Source organism: Meles meles, chromosome 5, assembly GCF_922984935.1.
Source record: "Meles meles chromosome 5, mMelMel3.1 paternal haplotype, whole genome shotgun sequence".
Classification (NCBI taxonomy): domain Eukaryota; kingdom Metazoa; phylum Chordata; class Mammalia; order Carnivora; family Mustelidae; genus Meles; species Meles meles.
In genome coordinates, this window is record NC_060070.1 from 126,994,765 (window position 1) to 127,019,253 (window position 24,489).

General features: G+C 34.6%; 1 protein-coding gene across 8 annotated transcripts in view; it reads right to left on the bottom strand.

The window, feature by feature from the left end:
* Window positions 1-24,489, bottom strand: part of EXOC2 (exocyst complex component 2) — a 297,739-nt gene that overhangs the window by 159,018 nt on the left and 114,232 nt on the right. For all 8 annotated transcript variants that reach the window (XM_046004926.1, XM_046004927.1, XM_046004920.1 and 5 more), the window contains 3 exons: window positions 23,811-23,913; window positions 18,445-18,563; window positions 2,605-2,730 (listed from right to left, as the gene is read on the bottom strand). In XM_046004926.1, coding sequence (XP_045860882.1) covers window positions 2,605-2,730; window positions 18,445-18,563; window positions 23,811-23,913 — 348 coding nt within the window. The remainder of the gene's footprint in view (window positions 1-2,604; window positions 2,731-18,444; window positions 18,564-23,810; window positions 23,914-24,489) is intronic.

Consider the following 24,489-nt stretch of genomic DNA (forward strand, 5'->3'; position numbering starts at 1 on the left):
GGGCAGATAATATAAACTATTTTAGACATTGGACAACAGGCAGCACAGGACTAATTCCCAAGGGAAGGGAAATGTATGGTGAGCCCACAGTTGCCATGGCTTTCAGTCTACACACAATTTCTAGACAACAGACAAAAGGAAGCTTAACCTAAACAAAGCTCAATGGTCTTTCTGAGTCGGAAAGAAGGAGGGGGAGGTGACTAGAAAATTCAGGAAAAAGTTCCAGAAAGGAGGAAGACCTACATTTAAAAAAAAAAAAAAAAAAAAAAAAAAAAAAAACTAACTCCAAAAATCTGCGTAAGAGTCCTCCTAAGTCTTTGCTGAGTCCTGCATATATGGAGGGAAACTTCACAAAGCCAGGGAAAGAATAACCAGGGTAAACAATTCCCAGGAATAATACCAAGCAGGGAGACCTTATATCTCTGAACAGCCAGAGGGAACAGTCTTTATCAATTACCTGGGCCATTCAGTACAGACCCAAAAGATCATGCCTGAGTAGTAGGGCTAAAGTATTCCCAGAATGAAGGCTACTCTAGGCCTGCTCTAGCAAACCAGCAAAAGCCTTGAATGGCTCAAACCTACTGATAAGTCTGAGTAAGGTACTGATAAAACAAAGTCCAGCATTCCTTAAAGGAAGACAACAAAACTCAGACACTCAACATCAAACATTCACATGATAAGCAGGGAAATATGAACCAGAAACCAAGAGGAAAACATCAATAATAGTAAATTCAGAAATAACGGAGATGACCGAATTAACCAATAAGGGCAATGTTCAAATATTTAAAGGAAAAGGAAAATAATGAGGACGGAAAGGTAACGTACTTAAAAGAACCAAGTGGAATTTCTAGAGATGAAAAATACAGTATCTGGAATTTTCAGGTTAGACACTGCAGATAAAAGATCAGAAAAGTTGAAGGCATTAGCAATTGACTCTATAATGAAGCAGAGTGAAAAAACTGGGGTGAGGGGAAAAGGTGAAACAGAGCCTCAGTGATCTATGAGATAATCTATTGACCTAACATACATGTAATTGAAGTCCTGGAAAAGAAGTAGAACAGAAAAACACTTGAGAAAACTATGGCCCCAAATTTTCTAAATTTGATGAAAATTTCCAGAATCTCATAAAATAGATTCAAGAGGTTTGGCAAAACCCAGGCAGGATAAATTTGAACTGTTCAAGATGATATAACTCATTTAAAGTCAAGACTCACGAATAGTCTCTAATTGATTTAATTAAGCCTGTTAGCATGTCAGCTGACGGTAGTAAATTACTTAAGGAGTGAGATGGAGGGTTTTTAGACCTTATATATTATCCTATTAATTAAAAGAAGGAAGTGTTGTTTAAAAACTCAGGTGGGATGCACTTCAGAGTCATACCCTGGAAGCCATATTTGCTTAGAGGGCTACAATACACTACAGTATACAGAAGCAAGTAATTCTGTTCTTTCACTGTGTATATTAGTGTGATGGACTTTGTAGGAAATGGGAACAGAACAAGAAGGAACATTGAGCCCTCCATTTAGTACAAATGAATCATCTAATTTTAAGCTATTCTTATGATGGGCATTCATTCATATTTATTAATGAAACCTTAGAAAAAGCCCTACTCCAGGACTTGTAATAACATAAAATACTTTAAAATAAACTTTAGAGGTTTTAATATAAAGTAAGATATTTCTTTTTTGTTTATTTTATTTTATTTTATTTTAAAGATTTTATTTATTTATTTGAAAGAGAAAGAGATCACAACTAGGCAGAGAGGCAGGTAGAGAGACAGGAGGAAGTAGGCTCCCTGCTGAGCAGAGAGCCCCATGTGGGGTTCGCTCCCAGGACCCTGAGATCATGACCTGAGCTGAAGGCAGAGGCTTAAGCCACTGAGCCACCCAGGTGCCCCTAAAGTAAGATATTTCTATTACCTTATTTAGATTTCTTTCTTTCTTTTTTTTTTTAAGATTTATATTTTTAAGTGATCTCTATACCAAATATGGGGCTTGAACTCACAACCCCAAGATCAGAGTTGAATGCTCTACCAACTGAGCCATCCAGCATCCCACCCTATTTGGATTTCTTGGATCTGATATTGAGGTTATAAATAACCAGTGACTAATAGCATTTAATTGGTACCCAAATGCATTATAACCAATGATTTTGTATCTCATACAGGTAAATAAACAATACGTAAATATCAACTTTAGAACGTTAAGAAATGTAACATAGTTATAATTCAAGATGCTTTATTCTTAGGAAAAATGATTAGCAATTACTATATTAACCCTTCTTTCCAAAACAAATTATAAAATGCATAAAAGTTATTTCTTTGTAACGACTATAGAGATTACTTTTGTTACAAATTTCATCTTAAATAAATTCTCACAAAATATTTTCTGTGGCATGTTTTTAAAAAGCCAATCATAGGAAAAATAAAACTAGACTTCAGCGAGTTTTATTCAACAACTATGTATGTTGAATAAACAATCACCTATGAAGGTTGGTAATACTTAGCAGCGGTAATATGACTAAATAGGAAAATTTCCAAGAGAAAAGTGTTTAAAATTGCACAAGTACAAATTTAAAGACAAAGTCGGGGATAGAGATACTTACTGTCATCTCGACCAGACTGAAAGCTGCTGCCCCTCTTCAGTGATGCCGTCTGACTAAGAGGACCCAGCACCAAGGGACGGGTATCGTTATCCAGATCCAACATGGGACTGTGAAGGCCTGGAGTACCTAGAAGAGAGGTGACATTCCCATATATTCCATATATTCTTATTTAGTTGATTTAATGGGCTACTTCTCTGAGTTATTTCTTCCTCAATTGTTCTATTCTTATAAATAAAATATTTACCAAGCAAAATAAAAAATATTTTCTCTAAATAGCTTTTAAAAGTCATTCCCACCATGACAGATTCGTAAGATTCGATCCATTACTTGGCTTACTACAGAGATGTGACTAACTGTGAGAGAAACTTATGTAACATTTTAGAATGAATGTTCAGCAAAACTGGCAGGGGCAAAAGTGGGGGGAGGTCTACAAATCAAAAAATCAGGATGAGAATTGGGGAGGGGAGGCGAACCATAAGAGACTATGGACTCTGAAAAACAACCTGAGGGTTTTGAAGGGTCAGGGGTGGGAGGTTGGGGCAACCTGAGGGTTTTGAAGGGTCAGGGGTGGGAGGTTGGGGGAACAGGTGGTGGGTAATGGGGAGGGCACGTTTTGCATGGAGCACTGGGTGTTGTGCAAAAAGAATGAATACTGTTACACTGAAAAAATAAATAAAATGAGAAAAAAATAAAAAAATAAAAAAGAAATTAAAAAAAAAAAAGATTTTCTTTATTTATCTGACAGAGAGATCACAAGTAGGCAGAGAGGCAGGCAGAGAGAGGAGAAAGCAGGCACCCTGCTAAGCAGAGAGCCCCATGCGGGGCTCCCCCAGGACCCTGAAATCACAACCTGAGCCGAAGGCAGAGGCTTTAACACACTGAGCCACTCAGGCGCCCCGAGATATCCTTTTTTGAAGAACAACGTGACACCTGGAGTTCTGACTCTCTTTTAATGAAGCAGTCTTAGAGCACAGTCCGACTTTTCTTTAAAATTTAAATCCCCAAGGGGCGCCTGGGTAGCTCAGTTGGTTAAGCATCTGCCTTCAGCTCAGGTCATGATCCTGGGGTCCTGGGATTCAGCATCGTGTTGGGCTCCCTACTCAGTGGGGAGCCTGCTTCTCTTTCTCCTCCCCACTTGTGCTCTCTCTTGCTATCTCTGTCTCTCTCTCAAACCAATTTAAAAAAAAAAAAATTAAATCCCTAAATCCTAAGATTTCTTTGTTTGGGATGCGGAATTTGATTCCCTCCTTCTATTCCTGATGCCAGCCACCTAATTTGGATCCTTCTCACCTCACCCTGTAAATACTCCAGAAGTATAACATTTTAACTACTGTCAGGAAACTTTCTTTATTGCCTGGAGTAGTATCACTGAAATATCAAGAAATTGATATGAGCATCAAGTCTTCCAGAAAACCCTTAGAAATCCAGTCCAAATTATCCTAAGAAACAGAAAACATTTTTTTCTAAAATGGATTTCAAGAATTACTTGTATCTCATGTTGCTGAGTTAGTAAGACTTTGGCTTTATGTGGTAAAATTTGCACTATCAGTCTGTAGAGGTGCTTGTCACTACCATTCTGAACTCTTCAGCTGGGCATCCAAAGAGCTTCAAAACAAACAATTCAACAAAAAGAGTATTTACCATGCATAGAACACTTACATATTCTCCCTATGAAAATGTATCTTTCATTTTTATGCCTTATTTCCTATCCTCTCTACCTGAAAGGCCTTACCTGTCCTTCCTCTCCACCCACTTAAACTCTCATCCTTAAAAATGCAACCTGAATTTCAGCTGCTCCATGAAGTCACCTCTTATTATTCCAACTCAGAGTTACCTATCTTCTCTGCCTTCAGATACCAGTGAAAAGTAACACAATTCAATTGATCTGACATTCTGTCTTCTATTGCTCATTAATAGTCAAGTGTCTCCTATCTCCAAATCAAAATACTATCTTCTCAGGTTTAAGAGTTAAATATTATATCTCTGCTCACAATCACTAGACCTTCTGCAAAGAACTCTCTCAATGTAAACTGAGTGATTAATCCTAAATTACTCAATAAGGACTCTATTCCTTCTTTTATAACTTAATAGAATAAAAGCATATAAATTTGTTTTCAAATGCAAAATATAAAACACATCCCTGCCACTGATAATATGTTATTCAATAACACTTAAGTATTTATTGAGTACGTCCTATGTGCCAGGAACTGTAAGCCATGAAGATAAGGTGATGAGTAATAGATAAGGCTCTGCTCCCAAGTATGTACTTTCTGGTAGTAGAGGCAGAAAATAAAGCAACAAATAAAATACAGTAAAAACATGCTATGGAAAACCTGCTTTCAGGACATCCTTCCTATCATGAGCCACTTAACATGATAGAGTATGAGCTACCTCCTTGTAGTCTCACAAATTCTGCTAAGGTAGAGTTTGTAGAAATAGAAATAAAATCATTTGTGGACAGAATTTTTGTTGAAATAGAATTTTACTGAAGACATACTATGTGCTAAATACTTCATTTACATTCATTTCTACTTGGGAAAAGACTACCAAAGATATGACCATATTCCATATTTTAAATATGTAATTTATGTGTAATTCCATATTTTAAAACAACAATTTATTTGTTAAAACATCAAAATAAGTGATATAGAGTAAAAAAATACAATGAAGAAATGATATTTTTATAATTTATTTTTTTCTATATTAAAGGCAAAGTTTGTGTGCAAGTTTTTAATAACTTATGACATTTTCCTTTGCAGTTTATATAGTTACCACTGCTACTAACTGTAGAATTCAGGAAATTAATATCAAAATGTCAATTTTCTGACATACTTTAAAAGGAAATAAAAGAAGGCAAACTTAGCATCACAATATTTACATAAAAATTATAATATATATAAAATTTTACATTAAAAGATTCAAGAAAAGAATGAAAATGCTTTAATTTAAAATGTTACATGTGGGGCGCTTGGAGGGCTCAGTGGGTAGAGCACCTGACTTTTGCTCATATGTTCATGAGTTCAAGCCGCACACTGGGTGTGGCACCTACCACAAAAAGTTACATGTTACTCTTGAAGGTTTCAAAACTATACATTTTTAAAAAGATTTACTTATTTATTTGAGAGAGAGAGAGAGAGAAAGAGAAGATGAGTGTGGGGAGGGGCAAAGGGAGAGAATCTACAAGCTGACTCCCTGCTAAGCATGGAGCCCATGCAGGGCTTGATCTCAGGACTCATGAGATTACAACATGAGCCAAAATCAAGAGCTGGGCAGTCAACCACCTGAGTCACCCAGGTGCCCCCAAAACTATACATTTTTTATTAAGAAGGAAAGCACTCCTGGTTTCCTAAAAATACATTATGTACCATTACAAAAAATATAATTATCATTATCTGAATAGATCCTCAGAAAAAGATTTTCCCCCAAACTGATGTGTTTACAGTGTTAATATAAATGGTTTAATTTTAAATCATTTATGTACTTTAAGTAAATCTTGAATTTTGAAACTGTTAAAGGATTGATTTATCTTCCCTTTTAATAACAGAAACTGTATTAAGAATATGCTTTTCTTCTTTTAGAAACCATGTCATCATTTTCTATAACATCAGGAAAAGAAAATTTAACATGAACTAATTTCTTAATTGATAGTGTTGAATTACCATCAAGTATAGCACAGGATCAGGGAGCTAAAACAGCATATACACACTCTCAGGACTAACCAGCATCTGGAACACATCTGCTAGATGCATTTTTGCAGAGTGACCAGAAGATAGCGCTTCAGCACCGCACACATGCATAAGCCCTGAAAACAGTGGGCATTAAACTCAGAAATGAGCTTCTCTAACACATTGCTTTTTTGTTGTTAAGAAAAAAAAGAAAAGAAAAGAAAAAGAAAAAGGTCTTAAGATCACTTATTTTATAGGGAATTAGGAAGACTTCCTTTGAAGAGAGAATTAAAACATTTTAAATCTCAGTTGTCAGAAACTATTTACTATTAAGAGTCCAGAAAAACCCTGAGGACTCATACCCTCCTTTTAAACTTAAATTATATGACGTGGCATTCCCACCCTATAAAATTATTTTAAATATGAAGCTGCTTTGATGATAAGTAAACATTACGACGAAAAAAAATAGAAAAAGATGAGAAAAACTATTTCTGTAACATCAAATCAATGGAAGGCTTTAAAATATCTCATAAGAAATCAGTATATTTTCTCTTGATTGTTTTGCCTCACAATATGACAGCAACATCTTTTGATGTGTTTAAGAGACAAATATACATTAAATAAAACATATGGTTACTAAATGAGAATAATTGGGAAATTTCATATTATTATGCTCTAACTTATGTGCAACTGAAATCGGTGTTACTTAGTGTGTTTTACCTAACAATCTAAATTTTCTGCCCCTTGATATCCAGCTGAGGATGGTATTCAACTGTATATATACAACTTCAGTTTTTTCATTACAATTTTAGCTTTTCATGCCACATTTTGCAGGTGACAGAGACTAAAATTTTTGTAAAATTGTATTTGTCTTTGTCTTTCTGAATACTGCATTAGGTTATGAGAGGTCATTTGTTTTCTTGGTAGTAAACTTTCTCTAGAAATGAACTGTGGACTCTGAGAAACAAACTGAGGGTTTTGGAGGGGAGGAGGGTAGAGGGTTAGGTGAGCCTGGTGGTGGGTATTATGGAGGGCACGTATTGCGTGGAGCACTGGGTGGTGGTGCATAAACAATGGATTTTGGAACACTGAAAAAAATAAAATTAAATTAAAAAAAATAAAAGTTTATTTTCGGAAGTTAAAAAAAAATGAACTATTCCTATAATTTTTTCTAGATGAAATTGTTTTTTTTTTTTTAAGATTTTATTTATTTATTTGACAGAGATCACAAGTAGACAGAGAGGTAGGCAGAGAGAGGGAGAGGGAAGCAGGCTCCCTGCTGAGCAGAGAGCCCGATGCAGGACTCGATCCCAGGACCCTGAGATCATGACCTGAGCCGAAGGCAGCGGCTTAACCCACTGAGCCACCCAGGCGCCCCTCTAGATGAAATTGTTTTAAAGCCTTTAGATTACAACCTTGATGAAAGGTTGTAGCTTTTTGGCTTCATTCATGCCAATACTAACAAATTGCTATATTTGAAATTGGTATTAACCCAAGATTCTCATGGTTATACAACTGGAAGGGGGTTCTGCAGCTAGCTTAAGCAATCATAATAAATAGGCCAATGCTTCACGACCTTTAAAAATCAGGGCTTGACACAATAAAATTGTAGAGTCTTTTTTGGGTGTAAAATAGTGATTCTATGGTGTGAAGTCTGAATGAGAAACTTTAAATCACCACTGAGAACAAAATGGAAAATGTGTTTATTTTGCTCACTATTCTTACAATTTAGAACAGTGATAAGTGGTGTTATCAAAAAAGTCTGCCCCTACACAGTGAGCCAATATGAAAATTAAGCCTTAATAGAAATTATATAAAGAATATAATAAAGACAACAAAAACATAACAGTGAAAACTTCATCAGAATTTCAAAATACTTGTTATTATGGACTTACAGCTTGGCTATTTTAACAACACTAAGCAGGGTAACCAACAAATACACTCAAATGAATAAATGCTTATAAGATCAAAATTATTTAGCTATAGACAGTCAAAGATATCTGGGGAATAATTACAGGGTAAAGATTACTCTGGTAGAAAATTCCATGTAGGAACACATCTCACAGCATGAGAACCATCACTACAGTACTTCTAGTTCTAGAAATACTATGTGGTGTTTGTAGGGAAAATGATAAAAATAAAATTCTAGAACTAAAAAGATGTCTTCTAAATTCTACAAAACAGTGTTCAAGTTAATGATTTTACTAGTATATCATAAGAAAAAAATATATAGTTTTCTACAGATGCCTAGAAGAAGCACCTTGGCGGGGGGGAAAAACCTCCAAACACTTAAAATTTAAAAAAATAATAATAATGACTAAACTTCTTAATTACCGACAAATAAGAATCCATGTTTTGTTTCTCCAACTAAAGCTTCTGTAACATGCTACCAGCATTCTCAAAAGGAACTCTTCTTCTAATTATGAGGATGTAAGAGAAACTTAACGATTGTAAACAAACATAAAATAAAAAAAAAAAATTCTGGCACACTATAAACAGAACAGAAAATTTGTTTTAATTAAGAGAAAACTTACTTTCAAAAGTTGCTGAAGTTACCTTCTATAGAACATCAATAAAACAATCCTAGGTACTTCACTAAAAGAATAAAAGCTGCAGTGTAGAAATAATCAAAAGTTTAAAGTGTTTAAAAGTTTAAAATGTTTTACTTTTCTAAAAGAAAATAAAGAAAATAAACTATCAATCTTTCACAATTTGCTCTTAATTTTTTCCAACTGTGAGATTTCTATTAAATAAAAAATCTTCAGCTTTATGTTAACCAATGGATCTGAAGAGATCTTCCCCAAAGTTCAAAAATTTAACAGTTTACATTAAAACACCGATTCCTACAAAAACTGATAATGAAGTTTAGACTTTATAAAAAATGCTTATTATACCTACTACTCCATAAGACTTCCAGGGTACCTTATCATGTATCAGTCAAATCCTTTTAACTCAAGTCCTGCAAGTTTTCCCTATTTTAAATGCAAAGAGCAGTCAATATTTGTTTAACAGACGCTACAACATAAAGGGCAGAAGAGCCCTTTCTTAAGGGAAGCCTGCAGATGTGGAACCAGGTGAATAAGTTTACTATATTTTCTCATCCTTCGTGCCTCTTGCAGCAAGTTTTCTCACAGTCTACAACAGTGTAGAGAACACTGATCTATAGCCCACAGACTCTCAGAAGGGCCAGAAGGGCGGCCGACTTCCTTACCGCCCTTAAACACCTTTGAACACATTTTCCTGCGCACAGCGGGCCCTTGTCCTGAGCTGCTGCCCGACCACCCACTGTTGCTTGTTGACCAAACACACAGGGCCAGGAGTCTCCACAGACACAGGCAGGATGGGATTCCTTTCAAGCACCCCACACAGAAGAATTTCAATGCCAAAGTTGGGGGATGGGGCAGACATATCAAGACAGAATTACAAATTCCTCACAAATTAGACCTGTGTCAACAGATAAAAATGTTCTTTTTGATCTTATTCTTCTCTCTATATTTAAAGTTCCTACTGGGGCATTTCCTCAATTTAAAGAGGATCTTTTAATCTAAATTAAATGAAGGGAGATGTATTTAACATGCTCATATTTAACTTCACTTTTTAGGGTGTCAGAACTGTCCTAAGCAGGTTCCAGGCAGAAATTCTGGTATATTTTAATATCATTCAAAACAATAGGTAAAAGGAAAAATATATTTTAAAAGCAAAACCACAGGTGTGAACTACAAAGAAGTATTTATTAGCTAACATTGGCTATATAAGCAAGAACCAGATATTTTTAATAAGCTGGATAGGTGAATACCAAAATAAAATTATTTATGCTTTTATTAAAGTACTATATTCTTTCTAATTATATATAGATCTAAGTAGAGAAAACATGCTTAGAATATGTGAGCAATAGAGTTATTATAAAATGATAAAATACAAAATTAAAATATTTGTAATGAATATTTTTAAATTACCAGTTAATGCTAGCATTCAATGTGTGCTTGACATGCATAGTCAAAAATGTTTCTCTCTTAAGGACAGGGCACATGAATTGAACAAGAAATGGCTCCCAGCTGTAAGAAGTCTTCTTCCAGATGTATAGTAAACCAAGACAGTAGAAAAGAACCAGCTGCTAGGATTAAAAAAAAAATGGGGGGAAAAAAAGGCCCTTTTGACATAAGTCTTGTTGGCCCATCTGATTAACAAAGATAGATCACTCATTCACTGTAACGTGAATTGAATCTAGTATAAAATAGAAAAAACAAGAACTTAATCAACTCTTTCCTATAATGTTTAACAGCTGTTATTTTACTATACAGATCTACAAATAAATGCTACGTTATTCTTAAGTCCTAGGTCACTGACTTTAAAAACACTACTTAAATTACTAGTATTAATTACTAATCATGATTTTAATTTGGTAGCACAAATTGTCTTTTCAAATTAGATTAAAAACAAATCCACAATCATTATATAAAACCCTGCTGATCTGCATTCGGGTAATTAACACTGCTTATATAAACCTATACTATTTACAAACAACAATGATGATTTCTAATGGTATGCACTATAAATCTAATTCATGGCGTTCTGAACATCACCTGAGTTTTTTCTCTTTCAGAAAAAAGGACAAAGGAGAAAGGAAAATCGGACCACCACTTCACTGAAGAGATGTTTTTTATAGCAGTTATAAACTGATACTTTTACTTCTCATTCTTGACTGCTTTCTTCTATACATCCCTTACAGCTTATAAATCTCAAAGCAAGTGAATAAAATCCCATCAGAAGCATTTTATCTTCGAAAGCCAATTAAAAAAAATACTCTAGTCACAACAAAAAAACAAAGCTGGGGTTCTGTAATCTACATCGGAAGGGACTTAGGAAGAGCAGGTAGAAATCAAAGCAATTATCTCCTATCTGTAGTTACTGCAATTGTGCCTTTCCTTTTTTTCTTTTTAAATAAACTTCTATTATTCTGGATTCATACTGTTATGACCAACATTCAGGGGAAAAACTATTTTTTAAATCTCCAGAAAATAAATTTCATAAAAGAACATTCCTCAACCTCATTGTAACAACTTCAAAATAAAAATTATAATTTTATTAAAATATTTAATGTAAGTATAACAACACATTTTTATTGTCTTTTTAACCATGAAAGTATTTTTGTAGTTCCATAAAAAATTTGATGAATCTGCTGCTGATTTCCTACAGAGGCTGCAATTTAATCTAGAGTACAGGAAGTTTACTTAATCGTATATTATGAAAATACCAGAATTATATTAACTTCACTAATTAAAAGTTATACACAAACACAAATTATGGACACAAATAGCATACCTGTATTTTTTAAATATCAAGAAAAAATAGTTTAGTTGCACTATGTAAATTCAGAAATTTGAATATAACTTATAAAATATATTTATCCATGTATTTTATAAGCTTGAGTTGAAAATATAGCCTTTTGTAGCTTAAGATCATCAGATAAACAAATGCTTTAATTTAAGCATGTAATTAATAAACTACTCAGTGTGTGAAAAATTAAGAGTAGATATTCAACACAGTGCCTCTATTCTTAATATTTTTTCTGCGTTAATAGGTCCACACTGTGATGATTCAGAATGAACTTTTCTGATGTTATATATCTCTAAGTTTTCCAAAGAGAACCTGAGCTACATATAAATGTATTTTCTTCTGTTGTGTGACTACTTTATAGAATCTGTTGCTTAAACTATTGCTCCAATTCTAAATGTCTCTTATTGTGCTCATATTCTAAAATGTCCATTTGGGAAATCCTAATTAAGTACATATCTGAAAAAAGGGAATAATTACTCTACAAGCAGGCTGCTGCTTTTTCCCTTGAGTTATTGGATATAGCCAGTATATACTTTAAGAGTTAAACTCATTTTCAGAACAACAAAAAACACCTTTGAAGGCTACCTTTAAAAATTCTGTTTGAGAATATCAGTAGGGGGCTAACCAAAGGCTTTTCCTGACAGGAAACCCGAAAACTTAGTCTAATTTTGGACTGGTTTCATAGGAATTTTAAGAGGCGAATGACACTTCTTATAAGGTGGTAAAAGTTTTCTGTGTGTAACAACTCAGGATAGGGGAACAGCAGCAAAATGGTTAACAAGTCAGGCTGGAAAAAAAAACAAACAATCAAAGCCTTTCTTTAGTATTTAAGCTAGGATGCATTTTTTTGAATGTTAATCTTTATGCCTGCTCTCCTCCCCTGCCCCATCTTTGTCTCCCCTTAGAAAAAGCAAAAGATCACATTTGGGCTATAGAGGTGGGTCATGGAAGAGTAGTGAGGAATATTTGGGGATAAATGTCAAAGCATGTTTAGGGTACAATGGTCATCTCTTGTTTTGTGCCCCAGTGTTTATAATTCAGAAGGCACCATTCTACTAGCCATTATATGTTATTACTATAAAAACTGGAATCCTGAGAAAGATCTAATGCAGTGTTCATAAGAATATCAACCTTGCGACCCAGCTGCTAACAAATGCTTTATATGCAGAAAAATCTTTCTTGGAAAAAGGTGGCTTTTTTAATGTAGGATTGCTGGCTCTGAAAATCTATCACCATCCTTGCTTATGAAATTTTCTCTGAAGACCATAAGACTAAATACAATTAACATTTTTTCCTCAACTGTGTAAAGACTTTAAGACTTTAAAAAAACATTTATATGTTAATTAGATTTCTTATACAACAGACCAACCAACTTTACTTAAAAAGACATCAAGAAACCTTTTCCTGTCTGAAATATTTACAGTTTATCTATTTAAAACTGTATTTTATTTCACAGTACTGGCTCAGTTCTTAACCATTGTCCCTAGCTGCCTGGGGGCGGGGGGGGGGGGGGGTATTTAAACAATTACAATGAGTGTTAAAACTCCAAGTGCAGATATTCTAATAGAGGAACTTAACAATTCATTCTTTAGACTCAGAATGCAACAAGATTTCATTTTGAAAATAGGATCCTGGAGACTCCTGGGTGGCTCAGCTGGTTAAGCATCTACCTTCAGCTCAGGTCATGATCCCAGGGACTGAGTCCTGCATCCCTCTCTGAGCTAAGCAGGGAGCACACTTCTCCTTCTCCCTCTGCTGCTCCCCCTGTTTATGGTTTCTCTCTGACAAATAAACATGTTTTTTAAAAGCTTTTAAAAAAAGAAAATAGGATCCTAAGACTACCTGAATAAAAACAATGAAACTTCATAATGAAGTGCCAGATGAAATACAGGCACTGTCTTCATCATGAACATCATGTTCAGAAATCCTGTTTCATGAAATATTTGCTCCTAAAGTAGAACACAAAGAATCTCACTGGTCCAGAGCACAGTCTGGCAGAATGGCGAGAAATCTGAACCATTCACTTCTTCTGCCCCTATTTAGGTCAAGAGAAAGCTGGGTTATCACTCTCTGAGATACCTTCATCACATGCACAATAGGTCTAAAGTCATCAATTGAACTAGACCATATCCCAGGTTTTTTCCCCATTTCTAAAATGACATAACTATAAGAAGATATCCAATAAAAATCCAAATGATATTTAGGAGACCTATCCCATATTACTTTACACTTACAGTATATATAGGCACTCAAATATCAACTGAGAGTCCATCATGAACAACGGGCTTATTTCCAGCAAACTTCTAATCAAAACAAATATTCTATATAAATATATCCACACATACACATACCTATACTATATATGATTACATTACCTGTATAAATGTAGCAAGTGTATATTAAAGAGCTAACATGTGTCCAATGACCTGTATACGCAGGCATTAATGAAAACAACCTGAAGAGTAAGTGCAAACTGGCCACATTGGGCCATAGTTTACTAGTGGCTAATTTTTCCATTCAAGGAAACATATGCTCAGTTCAGTCTATATTCGTGCCACATTTCATGTCATTTGCCTCTGCACTGAGTGTAAATTAAAAAGCCTTGGTATCAATGTACTTAGAAAGATTCTTGGATATGATAAACAGTTCCTGAATTCTGAAAAATAACCATTTGATATTGAGAAATTATTAATAAGTTTTAGGTAATGATAATGATGTTTTGGTTACAGTCTTTAAAAAGCATTTTTATCTCTGAAAATTACATATTGAAATAATTATAAAATAATGTGACCTGCTTCAAAAGTAATTCAGGGTGAGGGAAGGTAAGAAGCAGGCAAGGGTACAGATAAAATCAGATGAGCTATGAATTGATAACTATTGAAACTAGGTTAAGTACATGGGAGGTTATCTTATCACATTTATTTGGAGTTCTCCAAAATAAAGTCATAAAAACTCATCCCGATATGAGCTCAAAGAACACACCAATTTTCCAATTAAAAGGCTCTCTCTGTTTGGATTATCTATACTGTTTATATTGTAGTATTTGCTAAAAATAAAAAAAAGCATGTTCTTCTGAACATTGAAAAAAAATAATCTATGAATATGTAACTAATATATTCAGGAAATTTATACTGTACTGTTATGAAACCTGCAGATTAAATTCAAAGAGCTGTAAATTGTTATGTTTTTATTCCTAATCAAAAAGACCAACTTATGAAAATAAGTAAAGATTATCACTAAAAAATGTACATTCTTTTCATGATTTCTTAAGTGATAAGCAAGTTCTGCAACAAGCGTAGTCAGTGAATTAAAAAGATAGGGCTCCAATTACACATAAACTTTTATCAATTTATTTTTAATCCGTTTATTTTCAGACATACTCATTTTAAATAGTTTTGGATAATTATATATAGCAATACATAACATCAAGATGGCAGGGAAAAAATCATCCAGATAAAAGCATGTGTACATTTATCTTCAAGAAAGATTCATACTTTTGGCAATGGAATATTGGTTATCAGATATTTCTGTTATGGATGTGACTATAAGATATATGAAATTTCATGGTACTTTTCCAATTTCAAATAGTCTATACATTGTCTTCATAAATTATACATATCCCCTAAATTCAAATATTTTCATAACCAAATTATATGGTCAGACTGTCTCTTCTTAGCATAAGTAGGAAGATCTTTGTTAGACCAATTGTCTTCTTTGTATCTGGAGAATATTACCATACTTATTAACCTACTTTGTGAAGTAGGGAATAGGGTGACATTTACTGAGAACAGTCTAGGAATCTGGGCTACTTCATGCCTCTTTATCTGGATAACTGATATTTATCATTTAAGTTTAATGGAAATACCACTTCTTCTAGAAAACCTCCTTGGACCTCCCCCTAAATAGACTGGAGTAGAATTCTTTATGCTCTACTTCATGATACTTTTTTAAGTATACCTATGTAATTCTTTTTTTTTTTTTTTTTTTTTAAGATTTATTTTTTTGAAAGATAGAGATTACAAGTAGGCAGAGAGGCAGGCAGAGAGAGAGAGAGAGGAGGAAGCAGGCTCCCAGCCAAGCAGAGAGCCCGACGCGGGGCTTGATCCCAGGACCCTGGGATCATGACCTGAGCCGAATGCAGAGGCTTAAGCCCGCTGAGCCACCCAGGCGCCCCTACCTATGTAATTCTTAAAATTAATGTCTCTCCCAATAGATTACAAGCTCCAAGAGGTCACAGATCATGTCTGTCCTGCTGACCACTGTACTTCTAGTCCCTAGCACAGCATGTAGTGCCCAGATTATGAATCCAGACTGCTCCTAGATCACCTGAAGCTTTAACAAATACAGATGCCTGGACCTAGAGATTCTAAAATGATCAGTAGGCATAAAGTGAAGGCCAGGAATTGACAGTCTTTAAAAACACCCAGGGGATTCTGATGGGTAGTTAAGGTTGGGAGTCCTGGCTAATAATATACACTCAATAAACAAGTATGTAAGGCCCTCTAAATATCCCTAAAGACTACAGACTATGTATGTCATTTGAGGTCATTTTCAGCTGCTAAAACTATAAAGTAATGACATTAACAGGAATTTTGATGTAGCATTAATAAAGAGATATTTGGATTTTCCTGAATATCAAGACTAGGAAAAAACAAAATCGCAGCTGAAAAGTACTCAAAACCAAGCCAAGTAATTCAAGACAAAACTATGTTATAAATAAACAATGGTAACCTCTCCATTGTACTCCCTTCTATTCCAGGACTGTTCTTATGTTACCTCACTTATTCCTCCTGGAAACTCTGTCTTGTAAGTATCTCTATTTCTTATTTTATATACTCTATTTGACATCTCATGGCACTGAAACTGTACTTACCAAGGTCACCAACAATAGCCTCTGTGCTAAATCTAAAGGACATCTATTCATCTTATTCTTCATCTTAAAATGCTTGCTGATCACTCTTCTCCTCTGTGGTTTTGTGACATTATAACCCCTGTTTTCCTCTTAGCCCAGCAGACCAATACTTCTTTGTCTCTTGTAGGCCTTCCTTCTCTTAGGTCTGTAAATATCATTCCCCAGGATTCTGTCCTAAATTTTCTCCTTTTTTCATCTTCTTGGGTAAATGCATCAACTCTTAGGGACCATCTACACATAAATCACATCCAAATCTCCTGCTCTTTAAGTCCAAACTACCTATAGGGTATCTTCCCTTGCATGCCAGACAATGCCTAATCAATGTGTCCAAACAAAAAGAAAAAAATATTTTTTCTCTGCTATCTTCCCTAACTCAATGGTGCCATCATCATAACTAGTTGCTGAGGTCAGGTATCTGGAAGTCCCCTCTCCCCCTTGATCCCCTCTTCCTTCTTTAATCACCAAGTACTATCAACTCCAATTTCTGAACAGCTCCTGAATCTGTCTCTTTCTCCACATCTCCACATGGGAGGTGATATGTCTGAATCACCATAGCAGCCTCTTAACCAGCTGTACTGTTCCAGTCTTGCTTCCCCTCAACCATTCACTACAAGGAAGCCAGAGCTGTCTCTTAAAATAAGTCTCAATGGGTATTTCCTCCGCTTCATATTCTTAATGGTCAACCCAATGTCCTCTGGATCAAGTCCAAAGCCCTTGAAAGGGCTAACAAAGTCCACAAAAGACTTGACACTACCTAACTCTAGCCTCCACTCTTGCCACTCTGTGTGCTAAACTCCAGCCACAGAGAATTCAGTGGCCATCTCTTGCTTGAGGTCTTGTGCACATTCTATTTTCTCTTCCTGGAATGGTCTTTACCTCTTTCCTTTCCTCCTCCTCTATTTCAACTGGCCAATATAGATATTCTTCAGATCTTGGAATGTCACTTCTGTGACCTCAAAACTCTGAATCGGATGCTGTTCCTAAGTGCTCCAAGGCAGGAGGAACTTCTCAGGCTTAGAAAGTAACACTGTATTCTACTAATCCGTTCTACTTTTCTTATCTATCTCCTCCCCACATCCCCCCACCCCTGACTATTTTATAAGTATTGAGTAAGCCACGCCCATCTGCCAGACTAACCACTGAATCCTTAGCATCCAATAGTGGCCAATACACAGCACAGCAGACATTGAATACATTCAATATCTGTGGGATGATAGAATTTTACAAAAAGAAGTTGATAAACCTGCATATGAATGCAGCTGTGACTTCTTCCTTTAAACTTATTTCACAGCCTTTGCAAAGGTTGTTTCTTTTTTCAGACTAAAATCATCCCAGCAGGCTACTTCTCATTCTTCTAGCTCTCAGTGAACAAGGAGGCTTCCCTGAGACACCTTCCCAAATGGACCATCTAAAGCATGCTCCTCAGTTTTACTCCCTCAGAATATTGTGATTTTTCTTTGTATCACTTGTCAACAACTTTGTATTCGGTGAGTTAAGTGTTTAATACCATGAGGGCAGGGACCATGTCTGTTTTATTCAAGTCCTTCTGTACTTGGCACAATGCCTGGCACATGGCAGAGCTCAACATATATTTGATGAATAGTGAATGGACTACTACCATTTATTAAAGACTAATATTAACATCATGTTACTTCCCATAGAAGTTTAACTATTCCTTAAATCAAACCTTTGTCAATACTGGCTGTCAACCATAAAAATAGGGATATCAAGAGAGTTTTCATCCCTCCCTGTTATTCACTCAGGTATAATGCTAACCAGGGGCAAAAACAAAAACAAAACAAATAAAAAACAAGTACAGATATCAAGAAAATTAATTAATTATTCCCATAATCATTAAGCATTTCTAAAATGTATTAAACTGACAAAAAGGAATGGCATAATGTACTATAAGAGAAGCAGCCTTGCCTTTCAAATCTTGTACATATCCCTCTTTGCAGCTGTGCATGAGCTGAAGGATCCACCTGTGTTGGGCGCCAATACATTGCCAAGCAGGGTCACCTGGTGCATGAAGGTCAGACAGGTACCTGAAAAAGCAAGGCCAAGTTTGACCAAGTAGGCTTCTGTAGAGCCATGAATAAGGGACAAAAGGAAAGCTAGTATACAATTAAATCATTACTTTTTTTTTAAGAAAACCTAAAATATTATCAATTAGTAAAGCACTTGTCAACATTAGTCTTCAATACTTAATTCTAAATGAAATAATATTCAAATTTCTTTTTATGCAATTAACAAAACTGTATTTTTTAAAAATAGGAACTTTATACAAAGACAACCAAAAAGGCAGAGACAACTTGCAATGATCCTAAATCCTTAGTGAGAACTTACTTGAAATCTACATTTAGTTCAGAGTGTTTCCATACTTAGTTCTCAGTCATTACAGAAAATACAAGTGGAAGCCAATAAAGGACACCTAGTGAATAATTTTTTAATTTCAATTATTTTTCATTCCTTTCTGATCTGAAAAATGGCCCCTAGATGGCAGTGTGACATTATTTTCTATGCAATCTAACAGGCTATTACATAAAGAGAGATGGTGACAATAAGCACTTACCTCTAACATCTGAACTCTATTTTCCTGTCTAAGAAAATATTTCTCTAGAAAATATAGTATAGATGAGCATTTTTCTCTAGAAAATATATTTCTCTAGAAAATATAGAAGGGCAGTTTTTTTTAATAGTTCTTGAAATACTCAAAGTCGTCTCTGTACATAAAATATCCAAACCCGGATTGAAAATTAAAATATATTTCAGTTGAAAAATTTCTGACACATATTATTCAAGATTTGACCCTTGGCCATCACAAAATATATAAACATACAGTAGTCCCCTTATCCATATGGAATATAATCCAAGATCCTCAGGGGATGCGTTAAACTACAGATAGTACTAAACCGTACATATACTGCTTTTTCCTATACGTACATACGTATGATAAAGTTAATTTATAATTAGGCACATAAGAGATTAACAACTAACAAAAAGCAGAACATTTACAACATATAATGTATTGTAGTAAAAGTTATGTGAATGTGGTCTTCTCCCTCAAAATATCTTACTATACTATACTTATACCTTCTTCTTGGGATGATGTGAGATGATAAAATGCCTATATGATGAGACAAAGTGAGGAGAATGATGGAGGCACTGAGATGGAGCACTAAGCTACTTCTGACCTTCTGACTATAATTCAGAAGGAGGATCATTTGCTTCCAGACCTCAGTGCACTACACTAACTGAAACCATGCAAATGAACCCAGATAAGGAGGGACTACTGCAATAAATTAAATTCAATTAAATCAACTCCAAAAGCTTAATTTATTATCTTGAAATTGTTCTTAAACCATAAGCTGTCTGTTGTGGTTAAAGATTTTTGTTTAATGATAAAATTTTAATTAATGGCTGCGACCTCTAGCCAAACTCTAACCACTGAGGAATATACTAGATGCTTCTCTACCACGTTCCTCCAGTACTAGGTATTTCCTTACTTACAGACATCTCAATTAGCAATTAATTAGAGGAGAAACATTTTGTAATAAGTTAGCAATTAATAAACTGTTGAGACATCTGACATCACATTTAGAACTACACACCTTGACCTTTGCAAGCTAATGCAGACAGCCTCAGCTCTGAGTAGGGCTGGGCATTTGATCATCCGGCAAACGGGCCCCTTAAACGGTGGGGTTCACACTGTACAAAGATGCCTCAAAGTCAGCTCAAGAGCTGGCCCTCCTACCCCTCCCTGACTCTCTACTTATAGGCTGCAAATAGACTGTATCTGTGTTGAGAAAGGGACAAATCAATTAACAGCACCCCAAGAATAAAACTACAGTCTAACAAAATACATTTAGCCTGGCATAAATATTGCAAACCAATATGATTCTTCCTCTCACACAGGGCTTTTTTCATCTGAAATATAACTATGATAAATAGTACATGGTGTCATTTCTTTGCAAAAAACGTGATTTTATTCTTTCTTGTTGGGGATAATTTTTCTTAGCATTCTCCTTAGATAAATTTATTTTGCCTCCAAATACTTCTACAATACTCTCTCCTAACACTTTCACTCATATAACATCCTCAGATTTAGTGTTAGTAGTAAACTACAGGAATACTCTTAGGAAAGCTGCTGCCTTCCAATTTTTACTGAATAGGAATACAAATGGTCCATTACAAGAGAAATAATTAAACTCTTTTAATAATTTTAAAATCACACATTTCTTTAGCATGATGACTAGGTGACTTGCAAAATTTAAAATAATCCCTTATATAATCTTATTAATGGGTATTACATGAAAAGATTTCATAAAGAAAGATAAATATGTTCTCTTAGAAATTCTACAGTGTTGAAATTCAAAAGTACAACTTATGGGTAGGCTTCTCCTTGGTTAAATGACTTAATCCAATAAATTTCTTCTTTTCTGTTAGTATGTAGTTTAACAAAGGACAACTGACCCTTTAACGACATGGGTTTGAACGGTGCAGGTCCACTTATATGCAGATTTTTTACAGTACTCTACTGTAAATGTATTTTCTCTTCTCTATGATTCTCTTAAAAACATTTTCTTTGCTCTGGCTTATTTTAAGAATAGCATATATATATATATTATATATGTTTATACATACATATATGTATGTATGTACATATATATGTATGTATGCATATAACACATACAACATACAAAATGTGTTAATCAGCTATTTACATTATTGATAAGGCTTCCAGTCAGCATTAGGCTATTAGTAGTTAAGTTTCAGGGGTATCAAGTTACACACGGAATTTTGACTGGGCAGACGGTGCCCCAAGTCCCACACTGTTCAACAGTCAACTGCAATTTCATTTCAAAGATTTTTGTTTAAAATATGGTACATGTTACTATTTCTTCTAAAACTGCATTATCAAAGAAATTTGACAGCTATCTTAGAGGGGAAATGTAAAGAATGCTAACTATGGTTATGAATTTAAGCATTATACTTTTTAGCCATATTCTGACATGATTTTTAACAATTACCGGGGATAGGATTACACTCATATGGAAAAAAGCATAATACATAACTTCACCTCTCAGGAAAGCTATAATAAGGAGAGTAAAAATAATCCAAAATGTTTAATTAGACAAGACAGTAAACCAAAGTGAAACAATACAGTAGTAATTTGATTTTCAATCACACCATGCATAACTTCAATTATGGAAGAGAACTAATAAAGATATACTTTGCTGATGATAAAGTGGTCTCCGTCCCTACTTGAGGCTCACAGTACCTATTGCCATAGATTCCAAAGTCCAACAGATATTTGACCTTGTTGTGATGTTGTTTTTCTTATTAATAACTAAAAATTAATTTTAAAGGATAATAAAATTAATTGCTCAATGTCTTCTCAAAGCATCAAAAATAGAATAATGATTACAAAATAAACTACTTGATATTCTTGTTGACATGCTTGTTCTCTTCCCTTTAAAATGACAGGAAAAAAGCACCTAAATAGGCCATTCAAAAAATCTTTTTTTAACATCTTCACTAGTCATAAGAACTATATATTAGTTATCTATATAAATGGTAATTCACTAAATAAGGAAATCATATATTCAATAAGGATTAACATACTACTATTGGCAAATTTAATAGCATAAATATAAACAGGTAAATAAATACAAAGCACAATTAAGTCACATAGTGGAACACAGACAATAATATACTAATCAGCTGTGTATCCCTGGACAAGAGAGGATTAACCTCCCTGGAACTCTATTTCTTTATATGTTTAAGAAAGAAAAGAAAAGAAAAAGCAGATGGATGACTAACATGTAGTTTATTTCTAGCTTTAAATTTCTACGATTCTACAAGCCAGAAAAAATCCTGCAAATACATTCTTTCCATGGAGATGTCTTAGAGAAAAGCAAAGACAGGCTTTGAAAGCACAAACATGAGTGAGTCCTACTCCTAGCTATGTGCACTGAGCAAAAATGAAGTCTGAGGCTCAGTCTCCTCACCTATATTATAAATATCAGACATTTGCCCCTACAAGGCAGCTGTGAGGATTAGAGATGGTGTATACAGAGCATCTAACATGATGTCCGAATGTACTACAGACTCCTGGTAGTGGCAGCAATCAATGTTAGTTTTCTCTACTCCCCTTTTAAAGCCTCCTGTCCCTTTCCTCTTCAGTAACACAAATGTACAATGACAAGGGCTCATGTTGCTACTCTTCTCCTAAGTCACCAAGACCGCAGGTCTCAGTGTGGACCACTGTCTCCTTCCCCATGGCAAACTTAGCAGCTTTCAGGCTAGACCCTCTTTTCATACCTGGAAATTATTTTCAATGGTCATATGGTGATGACAGCTAAATGCAAAAATATATACGGTCATTTTATTATTTTTATAACTACTGAATATTCAATAAACTTCACTAATTAGAGAGGGCATTAAGTTTAGAAAATAATAGCTTATTCTGAGAATAAAGGCAGCACTCAAAATATGCCAGCAGAAAATAATGTTAATATTTTTATTTTTAAATCACAAATATGAAAAGCTTCTAACTTATAAGCTTTGTCTCCAAATCCTAGTATAAACATCATATATATACAATTTACTGACTACTTATATGGCAGGTGCTATATTTAATCCTTAAATGTATTCTTGATCATGTTTGCAACTACCCCAAGATACAGATAGTCATCATGTCATTTCACAGATGAAGAAACTGAAAAGAGAATGCAAGTAGAACAACTAGCTTCCTCATTTACATTATGCTATACTGCTTCTTTCTAAGGCCTTCTCATCATACCGTGGTATCTATCACTTTTTATATTATTGCAATTTTTAAAATTTATCTTTTATTTTTTTATTTTTAATACTAAAATCTTTCAAAAATTTCTCCACCACTGAGCCGTAGCCCACTTCTGTGGAATAAAGAATTTCCGACCCAGAATGATAGTGCTGTACTCTAAACCATACAGGGAGCCCCTTCCTTGTGGTCTATGGGTACCCACAGAGTGCAACACCTACACTGTCCTACTGGCTTAGGTAAGCCATTATTGAGCAGGAGGAAGAAATTACCAAACAATGAGCAGAACGTTCTTGCCTTGAGTACTCCTAAATTTAATATACAAAAGACCTTTGTGTCCCATAGCAGATACTTGTAAATTTCTATTTGTCTTCGCTCTCACCATTTCATCAATTTCCTAATTTCTCCTAAATTAGTTTTAAGAGTTAGATGATATATCTAGTATTACACAGATTCATGTGATTTATCAAAATTCTTGAGGGTTTACCTTATGTAACGTTTTTGGTCATGTAAAGTCGATGGTGTCTCAAGCAATTTAGCCAGAAGTAATTCTCTTAAAGCTTCAATCCGTGTTTCTACTTCAGCATAATCTATTTTAAAAAGGAAAGAACATAGAAGATTTAAAGGATGGAAACTTAAAATCAAATTATGGGAAGCAGAAGAGTGATTGCCTTGGGGGACAAGGGTTGACTAAGAAGAGGCACAAGGGAACTTTCTGGAGTGACAAAAACATTCTGCCCATGGTGTGGGTTATGTGGATATGTGTATTTGTCAAACTCACTGTCCTGTAATATGTGAGGTCTGTGCATTTCACTGCCTGTAAATGTATCACAATAAAGAAATGAAATTAAGTTTTCTGAATCCTTATGGATTTCATTTAGGAATTTATTAAAACCCTGTGATATTTCTCTTTGTTGATAAGGCATTACCATATGCTATTTTAGGCTTTTCTTATTTTCTATAACTCCTGCATTTGAGATAATTTCAACAGTTTGTTCAGTTCATTTTAAAATAAGATTAGAATTCATTAACAATGGCTTTTCTGAAGAGAGAAGATTAAAATGTAAGTTTCCATCTCTATAAAATATCCATAATTGATTCTTTCCAGTAAAAAAGATTTTTTTAATATCATCACAGTTAACAAAAGGCAAAGAATGTCTAAGACT